This window comes from Hermetia illucens, chromosome 2 (genome assembly GCF_905115235.1).
Source record: "Hermetia illucens chromosome 2, iHerIll2.2.curated.20191125, whole genome shotgun sequence".
Taxonomy (NCBI): domain Eukaryota; kingdom Metazoa; phylum Arthropoda; class Insecta; order Diptera; family Stratiomyidae; genus Hermetia; species Hermetia illucens.
This window is the reverse complement of record NC_051850.1, coordinates 165,801,731-165,818,404: the sequence shown is the minus strand read 5'-3', so window position 1 is coordinate 165,818,404 and position 16,674 is coordinate 165,801,731. Positions and strand designations below refer to the sequence as shown.

General features: G+C 43.6%; 2 protein-coding genes across 2 annotated transcripts; one reads left to right on the top strand and one right to left on the bottom strand.

Annotated features, from left to right (window-relative positions):
• The first annotated feature begins 1,967 nt into the window (after positions 1-1,967).
• On the top strand, positions 1,968-4,292 carry LOC119649773 (E3 ubiquitin-protein ligase parkin). The gene is made up of 8 exons (XM_038052074.1): positions 1,968-2,334; positions 2,395-2,584; positions 2,644-2,840; positions 2,963-3,111; positions 3,193-3,529; positions 3,586-3,693; positions 3,753-3,849; positions 3,911-4,292. Exons 1-8 carry the CDS (start codon positions 2,077-2,079, stop codon positions 4,018-4,020), a joined length of 1,446 nt encoding a protein of 481 aa, XP_037908002.1. The 5' UTR covers positions 1,968-2,076; the 3' UTR covers positions 4,021-4,292.
• A 5,768-nt stretch (positions 4,293-10,060) lies between these two features.
• On the bottom strand, positions 10,061-11,487 carry LOC119648294 (EARP-interacting protein homolog). Its single transcript, XM_038049954.1, has 5 exons — positions 11,407-11,487; positions 11,218-11,349; positions 10,947-11,150; positions 10,343-10,893; positions 10,061-10,280 (listed from the first exon to the last, which is right to left on the bottom strand). Exons 1-5 carry the CDS (start codon positions 11,446-11,448, stop codon positions 10,118-10,120), a joined length of 1,092 nt encoding a protein of 363 aa, XP_037905882.1. The 5' UTR covers positions 11,449-11,487; the 3' UTR covers positions 10,061-10,117.
• Between the last annotated feature and the right edge of the window lie 5,187 nt (positions 11,488-16,674).

The following is a 16,674-nucleotide window of genomic DNA, read 5'->3' as shown; positions in this document are numbered from 1 at the left end:
CATTGGTCAGGGTCAGCCTAGACAGTCTTATCAATTTCGTCGGGATACCGAATTCTCTCATGGCCGTGTACAGTTTTACCCTGGCTATGCTATCATAGGCGGCTTTAAAGTCGAGATGGTGAGAGATGGTGCAACTGATATCCATATTTCAACAGTTTTTCTATCGCTTGCCTGTCGGAAATCAGATTTCTCTCTTTGTCTCGGCAGGATGAGCATCGAGGTGTGCAAGACTTCATCCTGCTGACTTGTTGGTAAAATTTCCGCGCCTGGTGCGGTTGCTCCCTGTACTTTTCGAGTTCACAAACTTGTTGGTTCTCCCACTTTTCTTGCGGCTCAGTCCAAGTATTGTTGTAGCCGTATCAATGATAACGTTCTTCCGGTGGTTGTGAAGATCATTTGTTGATGCTTCATCTCCAAGATCTCTGTTGACTGGGATTATTGCGGCATCCATGTCGCCCTTATAGGTGTTGCGGAGCGGTGTGCTGTGAATAGCTTCGGTATTCACTCACATGATTGTCAGAGGGGATTGTAGGTGGTGTCGTAATTCGAGCTCGGGGCACTATGCCAACGAGATAGTGGTCCGAGTCTATATTGGCCTCACTATATGTTCTGACATTCATCAAGGCTAAAGGCTAAGAGGTGGCAGCGTTCAATCAGCACGTGGTCAATTTGCTGGAAAGTGGTTCCATCTGGAGAGGCCCACGTAAGTTTGTGGACCGTTTTCCGCGCAAACCAGGTACTTCCAACAACCATTTCGTACGATACTGCTAACTGAATAATCCGCAGTCCGTTATCATTAGTATGTAAGCTATGAGAGCCGACGTATCGCCTGAATACGGGCTCCGTCCCTACGTCGTTTGTTAATCCGTTGTCATTATCGGGTCCGTCGTTGTAAAATTCACCCTATCCAAAGCTCCTTCCTTGGCGTCGTAACATCGGTTTTACGTTGTCAGCCCTACCCAACCCCCAACCTGGAACCCATTGGTTCAATTTGTCCCGTATTTAGGCGCAAGAGGCTTCTCCATCTGCAGTTTCTCATTAAGAAAGAACTGGCAGCGATCACCACGTGGAGGTGGAGATAGGGTTTGGTAGTAGAGCTGTTGGTGTTGGTTCAGCAGCCGTTTCCTAGGTTTTATGCTCCATCGTGGGTACCAACCCACGTTTCGCCCTGGAACCTATACTACCCTTTGGCTGCCGTTCTTAGTGGACACTAACAAAACTGTCGTGCCGTTCCGGTCCAGTGGGTGCGCTCTTTTAAGGAGCGTGCATAGAGAATTCCTCACGTAAGAATTATTCATTAATGGGGTAGATAATACCTTATTGCTAGCTTTCGCTGTTCCAAACTTTGATGAATCCCTGGATGCAGTTGGTCGCCTCAATATTAAACCAGTTCGGCTGTAATTCCATCGGCTCCTGGTGACTTATGATTCTTAAGCCGATAAATTGTACGAACTATTTTCTCCGTACTTGGTGGTGGCATCATTTGACCCTCGTCTTTAGTTGGGGGCATCTCCAAACTGCCGATATTCTGGTTATTGTGTAGTTCACCATCCTCAGTTCATACACCTACTGGCTCTCCGAGGCTTCCTTTTTCTATCTGTAAAGTCCCTGCTCCATGACATCTGGTAGCTGCGGTTATTGTGTCATCCATTTCCCCCTTATAAGTATTACGGAGGACTTTGTTATAGATGGCCTCAGTATTCAGTTTCACCTGATTGTCAGAGGGGACTCGATTGGAAGTGGTTATTCGAGACTAGATTTTGAGAAAAATCTCCGCATTTACAAGCTTTGCGTCCCAAAAAGTTTTAAATCCCCAAAATCCATGAGCTTTACTATTTTATCAAATTATATCCTATTTAATTCCAGCCTCCAAATGAAAAATTCAATACATATCACTTTTTAAACGCTTATTATACAGAATCCTCTAGCAACCGCTGTAACAAACATGAACAGATGATTATCAGATGTTAATTGTCAACACCGCAGAAAAACTTTATACGATAAGAATAGTCACTTTTATTTTGATACGGCGGAAAACGAGAGAAATCCATTAAAAGACGGCCTCTCGCAGGAGTCATGAGTTTCCTGCTGAACTTTTTGCGGGCACTGGTTCACAATATGTTGCAAATACTCTCGTTTGGACGCAAAACAATTTCCAATTCGCTCAGTATCTACATCAAAACAAACACGGGGAACACTCTTTCGGTGGATCTGGATCCGAAATGGGACATTAAAAACGTAAAGGAGATCGTCGCCCCACAACTAGGACTACAGCCCGATGAGATGAAAATAATCTTTGCTGGAAAGGAATTATGTGATTCAACTATTATCGAGGTGAGTAGGGAGAAACTGCTCATCGCAACATCGATTCAATTTCAATATTTATCACTTTAGGAATGCGACTTAGGTCAAAGGAGCATTTTACATGCAGTAAAGGCTCGCTCTCGACAGACCGGACTTGCAAGGAAACCTCTCGAATTGGACCTGCCCGAAGAGCAATTGGAGGAGCCATCGAAGCCATTGTGCGAAACTCTAGTTGATTTGGAACTGCAAAATGAGGAGCGGGAGAACATATCCGAAGAGGGTAAAGCGGCAAACTTTCCCCCAAATCAAAACTCACAACAAATCCTTCTCGAATTCCAGAACGAGAGAAGACAAGAGCTCATTTCTTCGTACATTGCTCACAATGCGCCAAACTTTGCAAGGGAAAATTGCGGGTCAGATGTTCCCTTTGCAAGGGTGGAGCATTCACAGTCCACCGCGACCCGGAATGCTGGGATGATGTCCTCAAACCGCGAAGAATTACTGGGCATTGCGAAAGCAGTGAAACTCCCTGCGTAGTAAGTGTTATCTTTCACTTGCTAAGTTATGTTATCTGAAAATGTCAACAGATAAATTGATTTGAATTTTGTCTGATGCAATAACAAGCAATAATATTTGTCTACTTGACTTTGGTGTGTAGGATAACGAAGCAGGAGATCCGCCGTTTACGGAATTCTACTTCAAATGCGCGGAGCATCCCTCAGGCGGCGAAAAAGACTTCGCTGCTCCACTGAACCTAGTCAATATGAATATTAGGAAAGTTCCATGTTTGGCTTGTACTGATGTTAGGTAAAGAATTTTTCTTTGAAACTGTCCTTCATCAGATAATTGGAGGCCAATGACCCCTACTCAAAAAAACTGTCCTTATAGCGAAATAGTCCTCCTGTTCCCATGCGCCTCAAAACACGTTACCTGTATCGATTGCTTTCGCCACTATTGCTCGTCTCGCCTAATGGATCGGCAGTTCATCCCTCACCCAGACATTGGCTACACTCTCCCATGCCCGGCGGGCTGTGAAAACTCCTTCATTGAAGAAATTCACCATTTCAAGTTGCTCACGAAGGAGCAATATGAACGATATCAGAGGTTCGCAACGGAAGAGTATGTACTGCAAGTAGGAGGAGTTCTGTGTCCACAGCCAGGGTGCGGAATGGGACTAATCGTCGACCCAGAGTGCCGAAGGGTTCAGTGTCAAAATGGTTGTGGTGTAAGCTCCAATGAAATTCATTTCTATGACCTTTCACTTGTAATTCCTTTTGTTAGTATGTCTTCTGTCGAAATTGTCGTCAAGGATATCATCTGGGTGCTTGTCTTCAAGATGCAGACACTACAAACTCGGCGGGGTCATGTGAATATTCGGTGGACCCGACGGTAAGTCCTATTTTCAATCCAACTCTCATAAGTATAAAAACATAATCCTAATAATATAGCGCGCAGCTGAAGCGAGATGGGACGAAGCATCAACGGTTACTATAAAGGTCCTGACGAAGCCTTGCCCAAAGTGCAGAACGCCTACTGAACGTGATGGTAATATTATTCGCCACTATTTTAGCCTACTTCCTAAGCATATATAATTTATTCTTTCAAGGTGGCTGCATGCACATGGTGTGCACACGCGCAGGTTGTGGATTTGAGTGGTGCTGGGTTTGCCAAACTGGTTGGACACGGGACTGCATGGGGGCTCATTGGTTCGGCTAGTTCTTACTGGAAATTAAGGTACTTCGCGAAGGTCGATACCGTTACGAGAATGCAGTGATCACTTTCCGTTCTTACCTGATTTCCTTCTTTCCCGTCTTCCTTATTTTATTTTGTAGTCTGTATATTTTTATAATTTGTGATAACCAGCACAAACTTATTTGTGTCTATTTTGATACTCAGAAGGACATTTACAATTACCATTTGTAATGTATTGATGCTGTGCCTTAGTCGTGTACATAGCAAATAAACGTAAATAAATTATAATTCTTTAGACCGCATTTATTTTGTTTTCAATTGTGCAACTCTCTATGCAATGTGTAAGGAAGCTAAACCACTTTCTCACTCTTGGAAGTGGTAAGGGGAGGTTTGTTTCTGAATCGGGAAAGCCCCAATTTGCCGCTCCGGAAGGTCACTGGTGAGCTGGATATTTGTTGATGGAAGGCCGGGTACACCTATGAAATGGTTCTTGTGCAAGAGTCTATATTTGATATTTCACACAATACTGGTACTGGTATGTGTTTGTGCAGAGAAACAGTAAGTCACTTACCATGTTCAGTTCCCATATAACAATAAATAAATAATAAAACATAAAATAAAACATAAACTGGAATGTCGAAGAACCCCCGAGCAATTAGAATGAAAAAAAAATCGGGTCAACCGTAAGACGCATAGTATCTGCTCTTCAACCAATTATATTATATTAGATGACGGGCCGTTACAAACTGCAACCGACTTAAGCCTTTGGCACACAGAGAGCGATCTATCGCAACGACCAGAGATCGCTCGATTTTCGCGGCAATCAGCAATATGGCATTGTCACACACAAAACAATATTTTCTGAGCGATCCAGTATTATGACTACTTTTCAACAATTAGCTTTAGTAGCATCGAATTCTCATTCAAATTTTGAGTAAAAATGAGCAAACGGGTTGACAAGATTATTTCCTTTACTGGCTAAGAATTTGATGAAAAAAAAACAAATACAGTATTTCGGGGACCGGGGAGTCTCCGAAATACTTTATTTTTCGCCAAATTTTTAGCCAGTAAAGCAAATAATCTTCTCAACCTGTGTCATCATCATCATCAACGGCGCAACAATCGGTATCCGGTCTAGGCCTGCCTTAGTAAGGAACTCTAGACATCCCGGTTTTGCGCCGAGGTCCACCAATTCGATATCCCTAAAAGCTGTCTGGCGTCCTGACCTACGCCATCGCTCAATCTCAAGCAGGGTCTGTCCCGTATTCTTTTTCTACCATAGATATTGCCCTTATAAACTTTCCGGGCTGGGCCATCCTCATCCATACAAATTAAGTGACCCGCCCACCGTCACCAATTGAGCCCGATTTTATCCACAACCGGACGGTCATGGTATCGCTCATAGATTTCGTCGCTATGTAGGCTACGGAATCGACCATCCTCATGAAGAGGGCCAAAAATTCTCCGGAGGATTCTTTTCTCGAACGTGGTTAAGAGTTCGCAATTTTTCTTGCCAAGTTTCCGAGGAATACATGAGAACTGGCAAGATCATTGTCTTGTACAGTAAGAGCTTTGACCTTATGGTGAGACGTTTCGAGCGGAACAGTTTTTGTAAGCTGAAATAGGCTGTGTTGCCTGCCAACAACCATACGCGGATTTCATCATCGTAGATTTTTGACCCTAGATATGAGAAATTATCAACGGTCTCAAAGTTGTATTCTCCTATCTTTATTCTTCCCGTTTGACCAATGCGGTTTGATGTTGTTGGTTGGTTGGTTTTCGGTCCTGACGTTGCCACCATATACTTTATCTTGCCTTCATTGATGTGCAGCCCAAGATTTCGCCACGATTGCCGCCTGCTGATCGTCTGAGCTTATGAGGCAGACTGATGAATATTCAAATGTTGTATCACTCTCACTGGGCTGATGATATGCTGAAAGTTGTGCAGGTGTCATTTTGCAGTTAATCATTCCATGGCTTCCAAATAACTCCAATGTGCAAATTCGAGTCGTTGCATTTACTATTTTGCAATAATGCTCAGCTCTCCTTTTTTAAAAAAATATCGGGTGGTTTTGAAAATATATTAATAATAAATATCTCTCGAATTTTTTAAAAATTTTACTTACATTTTGTTGTATGATAATGAAGGTATTATCAATTAAGCAAACATGGGGTGCAATGTCGTTCGAGCCTAAGGTAATTAGTCGAGCCAATTTTAGCATGTCCGTTGGTGGGTCGTTAGTTCAAACATATTGAGACGAAATGTCAAACCAAGAGGGCGAGATTATTAAATTACCTGACATACTAAGTGAATACAAATGTATTTCGTAAATAATTAATACTAATAATTTTTAGCGCAACAATCCATATTGGATCAAGGCCTTGAAGTGTGTTAGAGCACTTCATTTCACACTCAGGTACTCATTCACAGCTGAGTCGACTGGTATCCGACGTCAAATCACGATACAAATCTCACTGTCACCAGTGAGATTTGAACCGCGACCTTCCATACGATAGCCTTGTGCTCTAACCACTCAGCTATCCAAACACTCCTAAATAATTAGCTCCTTAAAATTCCGTTTTGACAGTTGAATGTTCGCAAAGCGCTCAAATCCGTTTCGTTTGGAAATGCACACAGCGTGTTGTGCCACTAAGAATGCATATACCTCCGGTTTAAATTCAATTTTTATGAATAGAAGCGACGGGACTAATGCAAGTGACATTAATAATTAGCATTTGCAACGTAAACAATACCTTCCGCAATTTTCAAAACAAATTCATTACATTCGAAAGTAACATCCGAAAACATGAAGCGCCGCCACATTGCAACATTACAACATGACGTGAACTGTCCTTATTTGTCACGCATCACAAAAGTTCAATTTTCCGAATTTTTTTGCGTGCTGCATTCCCCATCAGACTTGTGTATTCTTTCATACAAGTCCGTGTAATGAACTTCATTTGACAGCTCTCTCACTTTGCACGCACGCAGTCATTCCGCTGTTATATTTCAGGCTTTAGTCTTTTTTCTTTTTGTATGTTTGGGGGCTATGCCCCAAACAAGGTGTCCGTGAACCAAAAAAACTGGACGTAAATTGCCCTTCGTTTGGTCCGGCACAACATCAAATGGATGTGGACTTAGAGTCCCTCATATCCCAAACAAACGACTGCCCAAAGGGAACCTTGGCCTCTAAAATCTTGCTTCGCCAATCGCGTCTTCCATTTACGAAAATCCTGACAGCGGCTTGGTGTATTCATACATCGTGTTTTCCCATTTTTTGAGGTCAAAGATTTCGTAGATTCTGTCTGGTCCCTCCCGTATGGGGCCAAGTATGCGTCGAAGGACTCGCGCTCAAAGAGAAAACGTTATCATGGTCTAAATTTCACAGTCAAACAGTAACATAGGTCTGATAATAGTCCTGTATATCCAATGTTTGCTTTTACTGTGTTTTTTTTTTTTTTGTTTTCAGAATCGGAACAACTGAATAAAAACTCTTATTTGCTAGAGTTATTCACCTCTGACTTTCTTATTTAAAAAAGCAACAGACGACGATTTATAAAGTATACTACATGCTAATCGTTTCGATCACGCTGCTCCCAGGACAGGGGTGAGGCACTCTCTAATAAGTCGCCTTCGCCCTGGACGAAATGGTTAGCCGACATCGTCTTTTAATTTCTTCCTTCTGCCCTTTAGGTTCGCGAACCTCTCTTTTAAGCTAATACCCAATTAAAAAAAAACTGAAGTCTATCAGTCTCATCCAAGATAGAGGCAATTCTTTTGAATTTGCTCTTCCTCTACCCGGGGACCGAAGTGGCCTCTGGGTGCTCCCTTATATATGTAGACCCCCAAACACAACAGGGGTCTAGATCATATTGACACCTAATAGTTTAAACCTAAGCCGGTTGCTCCCACGACAGAGGTGAAGCAACATCCGCCCTCAAAGAAACGGACAGTAGTCTGTTTTTTTTTCAGGATTTCGTGTGAAACACGTGTCCTCCATCGCACAGTCTACCAGTATAAGACCAGTTCGTGAGCATATGCCAGTGAAGACGAGCTCCTTATTCCCTCTCTCAGACATTTCCGTGATGATGAGGTCCTCAATTGTTTATTGCTCCTTACGAATGAGTATTTGTTTCGGAAAAATTTTCGGCAGTATGAACAGTCGAATCCTCTTTACTGTATTAGTACCCTAATACCCCTAACCTCCACAGAATTTTCGCTCTCTTGGGCTCGGGGTAGGCTTGATGGGGCCATTCGCATCTTCTTGATTAAGCTCCACTACTCCCCGCTTTCTTGGCTCTGATGCTGAAGGCTTAAGTCTGTCCTGAGCATTCCAAAATGCTTCTTCTAGTTTCAGGCCTTCCTTCAGATAGGGCAAATACCATTTAGCGCCTGCACCATTAAGGCCAATTTCCCCCCTGTGCTTCCCTCGCTCGTCCCTGCTTTTAACAAGTAACCTTTCTCAATTGCTCTTTTCGCAGTAGGCAATGTTAACCTTGACTTCATTGCTGCACTTCCCAGTTTCTCCATTCTTGGATGTAATCACCTGACTCTCAGTGTAGAGGAGCTCCCACTTATTTGTTGTTTAATTTTGTTACTGTAGCACTCATATAATTTCCATGAGTTTGGGGATTTGGGGGTCTGCCGTGCCATAGGCTTCCGTAGCACGGTGATTTCAAGCTCGCTCACTGATGTGACTAGGTATCCGAGTCATAATATAAACTATAGTATGGAACAGCATATCTTCAAGATTGGTCAAAATCGTACCACTACTAACAAACGTTATCTCTTCCGGGGAAACTTACTGTAGCCGTAAATACTTAAAATAAATGTCACACTAAGGTATGTAACCTCATATACTAAATGCATATATATTTCGGGCTACGTACAAATTGGGTACTATCGTTAGAAGCATGTCCGAAGCGATTGCACACATTTACACGCTTCTTTTTATAATTCGCCCTGGAAAAAAACCGTTAGTGTTTTTTTTTTTTTGCTTTTCTGAAAGCTTGGGTTGCTAAACCTAAAAACTGGGATCCGTTGACAACAAAAATGGGAACAAGTTCCATTTGGTGCGGTCCGACATCAAGTGGATGCGGACTTAGGACCCTCAATATTTAAACAAAAAAATGGAAGAAAGTTTTCTTCCAATTGACCCCCTCCCATAGTATTATATATATATATGTATATATTTGAAATATATATCTCCTAATTAGACCATGGCGCGTCCACTGCCGCTACACAGCGTCGTTGCCGGCTCGCCGAAGTATTCAGGTTCAGGTCTTCTCGAGAAGCATACACTCCTCCTCTAATTAACACATTCACTGGTGCCTGGCCTGTACGTCGACTCAGCTCTTCGTTCGAGATTTCCTTAGGCCAGAGTAGACCGATAACACGGCGGAGTTAGGTGTTAACGAAGTCTTGCTGAAACGTTGGGAAAATCGCCGCCTCCAAAATAGACAAATTGATCGACGATTTGGATGTTCTCCGCGTGAACACAGATAAGGAAGATGGTGATGACCAGTCCATCATCTCCTTGTCTCTCTTTCCAAATCAAGAACCATTTCTTTGGAAAAAGATGTCATGGTTCATTGTAGTCCTATGGACAAGGCAGCATGAACTACAAGAAGTAATTGTATCGGTGACAGAATGTAACCTTGTTGGACCTCGCTTCATACTTCAAATTCATCTGAAATTTACTCTCCCGCGACACGTAGAATTTTACGCCATAATTAATCGCTCTGATTGTAGATATCAGTTTTACCGGAATGTCCCTCTTGACGTTACCGTTAAAGCCTTCTCGAAATCGATGAAGAGTAGATGAAACGGAATTCTAAACTCCGAACACTCAGCCAAAATGATCGGAAGGGCGTTGATGTGGTCAGCGCAAGAGGATCAAGAGCAGAACCCAGCAGGTTCTCGCTCAACAGAGCTTTCGAGTTGTCCATTAATGCGTCTCAGTAGAACATACCTAGTAATGAGGTGGAAATTACCATTCCTTTAGCTATCAAACAGAACCGCCATCTGCCAAAGATTGTCGATTTGATTTAAATACTCCAAAAGTACATTCAAAATAATTTATTGAACTCCAAGACAAAAAGTTCAAGATATTTTATACAACTAGAATAATATTTGATATTTATATTGTTTTGGAACCTTAGATACAATCACTCTTCCATCATAGCTCAAAGATGCAAATATCCAAGGGTCCACACTGCTCCATTCGACACAATAAACCGAGTCTTCGTGCTGATCGAATGTCTGCAAAAGTCCATCTGGAATTCTAGAATTCAAACCAAAATCACGAATCACTCACGTCCCCAAACAAAAACATGTACCATTTACCTTTTCTTTTGCTCAGCATCTTCTTCGACTGTTTCAGAGCTCACACTCCCAGCACAAGTCAGCAAAACCTTACAATCGCTGCTACTTGATAGAATCAATTGGTCATGGAATGTATTAAAGCGAACGCTCCACACCCAGTGTGAGTGGTCACTTCTACAGAACACTGGTTGCTTCGTTGATCGACAGTCCCAAACTTTTATGCAACCGTCATCCCCTCCGGTTACAATATGACATTGTTTATTCGGATTACAATCTAAATCACGCACCATTTGCCCATGTGCGTCCTCAATCATCCAGGCGCAGTGGTTTGAGTCCCTTATATCGAACGAACGAACATTGCAATCTTGAAGGGCAATAAAATTGTTGCCTTGGTAGTGTTGCGACCATTTTCCCGTAGAAAATTTTGGGGTGTTCTTTGCACTGATCTCGGCAGCAACTCGCGTTTGAGACTCAGTTCGATTGGAGAGAATAATCTTCCCGTCGACAACTGTTGCGAGGACTCGACTGTCGGTTGGGTGGAACTCTGTAGTGCGGACTTCAGCTCCGTATTCCTGGACGAATGTGGAAACATGAAATTTTCAATCGAGAGAAAACTGCGTCTTACCTCTGTCGGCAGAATTTCAATGTTGTCGAATTGGAGAAAATCCGACACGTTTTGCTGTTCATCAAGAGATTCAGGAATGTTGAGGATTGCCGTCTGAGTGGTTAGTTGAGTGCCTTTGAATGTACTGAAGCAAGACAGGAGGGTTCGGGAATCATGTGGGCTGCTGTTCAGCTTCCACACCTCTCCCATATGATGGGCGAAAATCTGGAGCAAGTTATTTGAAATGTACACAGATTAACATAATTCTAGAGTTCAATACAAAGTGACTTACCTTAGCACTTAAAGCTGAAGTTTCCTCGTTGAATTCAATTAAGTGAATTTGGTTGTTTGGCTTGAGCGATTGCGTGGCAATGAAAAAGCGAATTTCGTTGCTCTCAGCCTGTTGCGCAGCCAGTGCTCGAGCCTAAAATATGGGAAATTAGTAAAGTTACCGTCTAACTACCAGAAACAGAACTAATACCTGAAACTCCAAGCCATAGATAGCCGAGTTTAATTCATCCATTCCAAGGTAGTGTAATTCCTCGGATTGTTTATAATCACAGCTGATTGTCAAATGCAAGCAGGCGACATCCGTTTGAACACGTTGGAATACGACGGAATTCAATTTTAACCATTGAAAGTCTTAGTCCATTTTTGGGGGCTATGCTAATTGCCAATAGAATAATAAGGGGTTGCCTTAAGGGGGTGATCCCATTTGTCGGGTTGGAGAAATCGATTTTTTTTGCATGGATTGTATCTATATATAGTGGAGAATATGTGGGCAAAGGGATTTTCCGATATTCCCAGTCGTTCAGAAATTACAGTGTTAAACAAGTAAGGAGTTTGCAGCCGCGGCTAGAGTACTCGATGGGAAAGAGCATCGAATCTTCTTTTACCTGTTAGTTTTTTACCTGAGCCTTATAAATTCGAACACAGGTATAAATACAAAAAGATGGAAAACCAATCAATTGTCTAAACTTATTTACTGTTTGGAATAAAAAGGATAATCCAGTCTAGAGTGAGCACTAAAAGGCTTTCAAGCTATACTTAGTTATATTTTGTTGTAAGTATTGTGCTGTTTGTGTGTTCAGTGATTTTTTTAAATGGATCGTACGAAGGGAGATCGCTTTAACATTCAACGTCATGCTTGCACTAAAAAACGAGTATTTCATGGGAATCGATACTTATCAGAGAAGAAAAAGGACTTCGTATCAACATCAGCAAAGAAACTTTTAGCAAGCATGAACATGGATGTTCCAATTGCGACAAGTCTTGTATATTGTATATTGGATTTTGCTGGAGTTTTCTCCGGTATTTCTGCAAATAATAAAATATACGTAGTAGTAAAAAAGGAATGCGTAGGACATGTCGAGAAAGAAATGGGAACGCGACTTAGAAATGCAAAGAAGAATCACAAAGGCTTTGGTGGGAAAGGGGCTAGAAAACTTACTGATAAGGTTATTAACGACCTCACTACATTTTTTGGGCTAGCTATTCGTCGACATGCGAATTCCATAGAAGGAATGAAGCAAGAAATTTGGGCAACTTTCTTCCATAAATGTTCTACAGACGAAAATCCTCAGCATCAAAATTGTCCAGCAGGCGAGGACAGTTGGTGCAAATGGCGCAAAGCGGAAGCTAAAGGAGAACTCGATAGTTTCCACCACGAGAAGGCACCTTTGACTGAAGAAGTTCAAACAGTCATCAAACCAATCTACGAAGATTTGATCTCTTGAACAGATGTTTAAGAGCAGAGACACAGAATAACAATCAGTCGTTAAATGCATTGGTCTGGACTTTCGCTCCTAAACACCTTCTTCTGGGGCCAAGGTCGTAGAAATAGCCACTTTTCTGGCTGTAATTATTTTCAATGAAGGATTCAACGATATAAACCTGACAAATGACATTTTGCCTATCAAACACTGTAATTTTCAAACGACTCGGAATATTGAAAAATCACGTTGCCCAAATATTCTACACTATATCTAGACACAGTTGATGTCAAAAAAATGTAGAGTCTGAGAAACACAATCCCAGGCGGACTTTAAAAATAGCGTAACTTTACGGGTAGGAACTCAACACAGGGGTAATACCAAGAGTCGAAGTTTCAAGCATTACACCAACTTTCGCTTTGGAATCAGTGCTGTCGTACTGGAAGACTTCCTCCAATACATTACGTTTTCGGCGTGCACCATCCCGAAGCTTTCCCTGCGCGTAGAATGTCGCAATGGTGGGGATATGGAGAATAATCTAAGGTCAAGCAGGGCCGTCCTGAAGGACATTTTCGAGCAGGGTAAATTCAGCTATGACAGGATAAACTCCATCCTTTGATGCAAAAACGACCGAGAGGGGGCATGCATCACAATGGCAGAGTACATATAAGCTAAAAGGAGACACCATAACGCGATGAACAAACAGCAAAGCTCGCTGGTGGAGGTGAATGAAGATCTGTGGACACTCGGTTATAAACCCGAAAAATCGAGGCCCAGCGAAACTTGAACAAGTGGATTCAATTCTGCGGACATTTTTCCCCTCGTTCGTATTTATGCTAAGATTCGACATTCTAGAAGAATCGCGACACATGATCCCGGACGCGTTGCCCTCTCTGCTAATAATCGCAAAACTTTTCACAAGCGCAAGAGATGTGGTTGCTACACTAAATCAGTAGCAACTCTCTTAAAAGAAACAAGCCAAAATGCAATTTGATGATTTCCTTACTTTGTTTCGCTTAACTTTAACATTTACCTATATATGGGCTTCAATGCATCAACCACAACTATGCGCTATCACTGGCGGTATGCTGAAATGTATTTTAATTCCCTCCAGCATTTCCCGAGAAGCATGCGCTTCTTTACAACTGTTCTGCCGGATGTGTTTCTAGAGTGACCAATTCGCTAGCCATCTTAGGATACTATTGTATTTTGTAATCACTAACGGAGTGGTTAGCCATCTTTAATGCCTGGCGTACTCGCTACTCCTTCCACTTTCTCATCAACCGGTATTTGGCTTGGGCTTGGGGCCTTTAAATAACAGTAGCGGTTGTTTTCCATATGCTGCTCCCATATAGCACAGAAAACACATTGCCAATCTTAACTTGATGTTCGTGGTGAGATAGTTTCATTTCCAGATTTAGATAAAACAGTGAAAGCGGATTTAGCACTGTATCCACTAACAACGACTTCGGTGCCATCGTCGGCAAAAGCAATGCTTTCTACTGTTCGATGTTCGATGCCCTTGATATTTTACTCATCAATTCAGTAAGACAGAGTACGACCAAAACTTTGTTTAGGTTGATGTTTATCTTCAATCCGACTCTACTTGCCTCCTTCTCCAAATCCAGAGCCATTTGACCAAATTTTATGACTCGGTGGGAGGCAACCGATGTAATCAAGGTGTTTGGGGAAAGATATCACAATTCATTGAAGCCCTCTTCATCTTCCAGGCAAGGCCACATGAAGGATATCACCGATAATGATACGAAAAAATGTCGACGACTAAATTCAACAATGACGGACTCCGCTTTAGACCGCTTACCTCGGTTTAGCACCTGACAGGTAATATTTTGCGTAGTCACTTTCCGATAATAGTAATTAGTCTCTTTTGAATGCTATAAGCAGAAAATGATAAACCTCCTTTTCTTGCAGTCGAACCCCGGAGGACTGTGAGTCAGAACCTTGCTTGGAGGATTTGCGGCCACCCCAGCTGTGCGTGGCTATCAAATTGGTAATTAGCGAGGATAAGATCGGCTGGGCTACAAACAGCTTCTCCGCATATAAATCTCCACGCCCAGATGTCATCATGTCAGTCATGCTACAGAAGCAGCAGGGAAGGGTTGTGCCGTGGCTTGTTGAGATTTACCAGAGCTGCATCTCTTTAGGATACGTACCATAGTCCTGGAGACGCGCACGAGTGGTTTTCGTACCGAAAGCGGGCAGTCTGCGAACGACTTTCGACCAATCAGCCCGACCTCTTTCGTGCTGAAGACCTAGAGAGCGCGTCCTGGACATTCACTTAAGGACGATTATGGAGAGAACGCCTTTCTCAGCATGCTTACCTTATAGGAAAATCCACAGAAACCACCCTCCACGAGGTAATTGGCACGGTTGAGCGGTCGCTGCAGTACAAGCAGTATACTCTAGCTGCCTTCTTGAATATAGAGGGAGCTTTTAGCAACATTAGTACCAACGCCATCAAGGAAGCCTTGACCGGTATTGGATTGAAGGGGTATCTTACGCATTGGATTATATCCATACCAAGATAATCCAGTCGGATCTCGGAGGCAACCACTTGACCAGGGCTGTGAACAGAGGCACGCCCCAGGGTGGCGCCATCTCACCGGTGCTCTGGTTAATAGTAGTGCCCGAAATTTTACGAACATTGAACAGCAGCGGGGCGAAGGTGGTGGCGTATGCCGAAAACTTGGTGATATTAGTATCAGGGATGTTTCTGCCCCTTATGGGCAACATCATGGAAGGAGCGTTGCGAAAGGTGTGCCTGTGGGCCGTGTGCTGGGTAGCGAAGTCCTACGGCCACAGCAACATCCTAGACGAAGTACCTCGGGAAATCTAGGCATTCCCCACGGACTATGCCACACGCAAGCTGAACTTTACGAGAAAATTTGCTAAGCACTTTCCAACCAGGGCAAAGTGGAAGACCGACAGCGTGTTGCAAGGTTATGACTCAGTATTCTTTATCGAGGTGTGGGTGGAGTCGGCGCGGGGGTTTTCTCGAATACACACATTCTATCCAAGTCGTATGGTCTCCCAGGTTTCGCCAGTGTATTCCAAGCGGAAGTACTGGCTATATTAGAAGTCTGTCGATGGCTGGAGCGAGATTCGAGCCCCAAGCGTAACATAGCGATTCTAACCATTATCCAGGCGGCCACCAAGGCCTTGCACTTAGCGACGACATCTTCCAAGCTGGTGGGGCAGTGCAGAGACGCGCTGAACCGTCTGGGTGGCACACTCAAGGTCACCCTCCTCTGGATTCCCGGGCATAGGAACATAGAGGGGAATGAGCGGGCTGACAGAGATGCCAGGCGAGGCTCTGCTCTTGGTAGCCCTTCGGTGAATACAGTCGGTGTTTCGTTGGCGGCTGTCGGGGGCAGAGTCTATTCACACTACCTAGCAACCGCGGCCCTAAGATGGCGAAGGCTACAAGCTGTGCCAAGTCAAGGAAAATTTGGCCGGCCAGACGCGTGCAAATGCATTCAAGATTACGGCGGTCTGCACGGGGTATTGGCCCATAGGGGACCATGCCGCCAGGTTCGGTATACCCTACAATTCGCATTGCCGAAGCTGCGGAGAAGGAAGAGAAACCCTCATGCACTTTCGCTGCGATTGTCCAGCTCTAGCTAGAGTCAGGCTACGGACACTGGGTAAACCATTCTTTGTGGACCTCAAAGACATTTCTAGCTGCAGGGTGGGAGAGCTGCTTTCCTTCGTGAATGCTACGGGCTGCCTCTGACGATCCGAGCCGGCTAGACTCTGCCTCCCTGCTCCCATAACAGCAGTCACGGTCTTAGGAGTTTGTGGCATCAAACCGGCGCACCACAGCGCTAATTGGGCTCCCGGGAGCTCCCACTAATACCAACCTCATTTTGATTGATCTGTTCTCTGTCATTATCGTGCATGCCTCTTTCCGGTCGCTTAGAAGTTGTGTCAAGCGGCGGAGTCTGTGACACTCCTTCCGGAGCTCTGCAAAGAAGCCTTGCCACGTCTTGATGCCCGCCTAGGCATGGAAGCTCCGC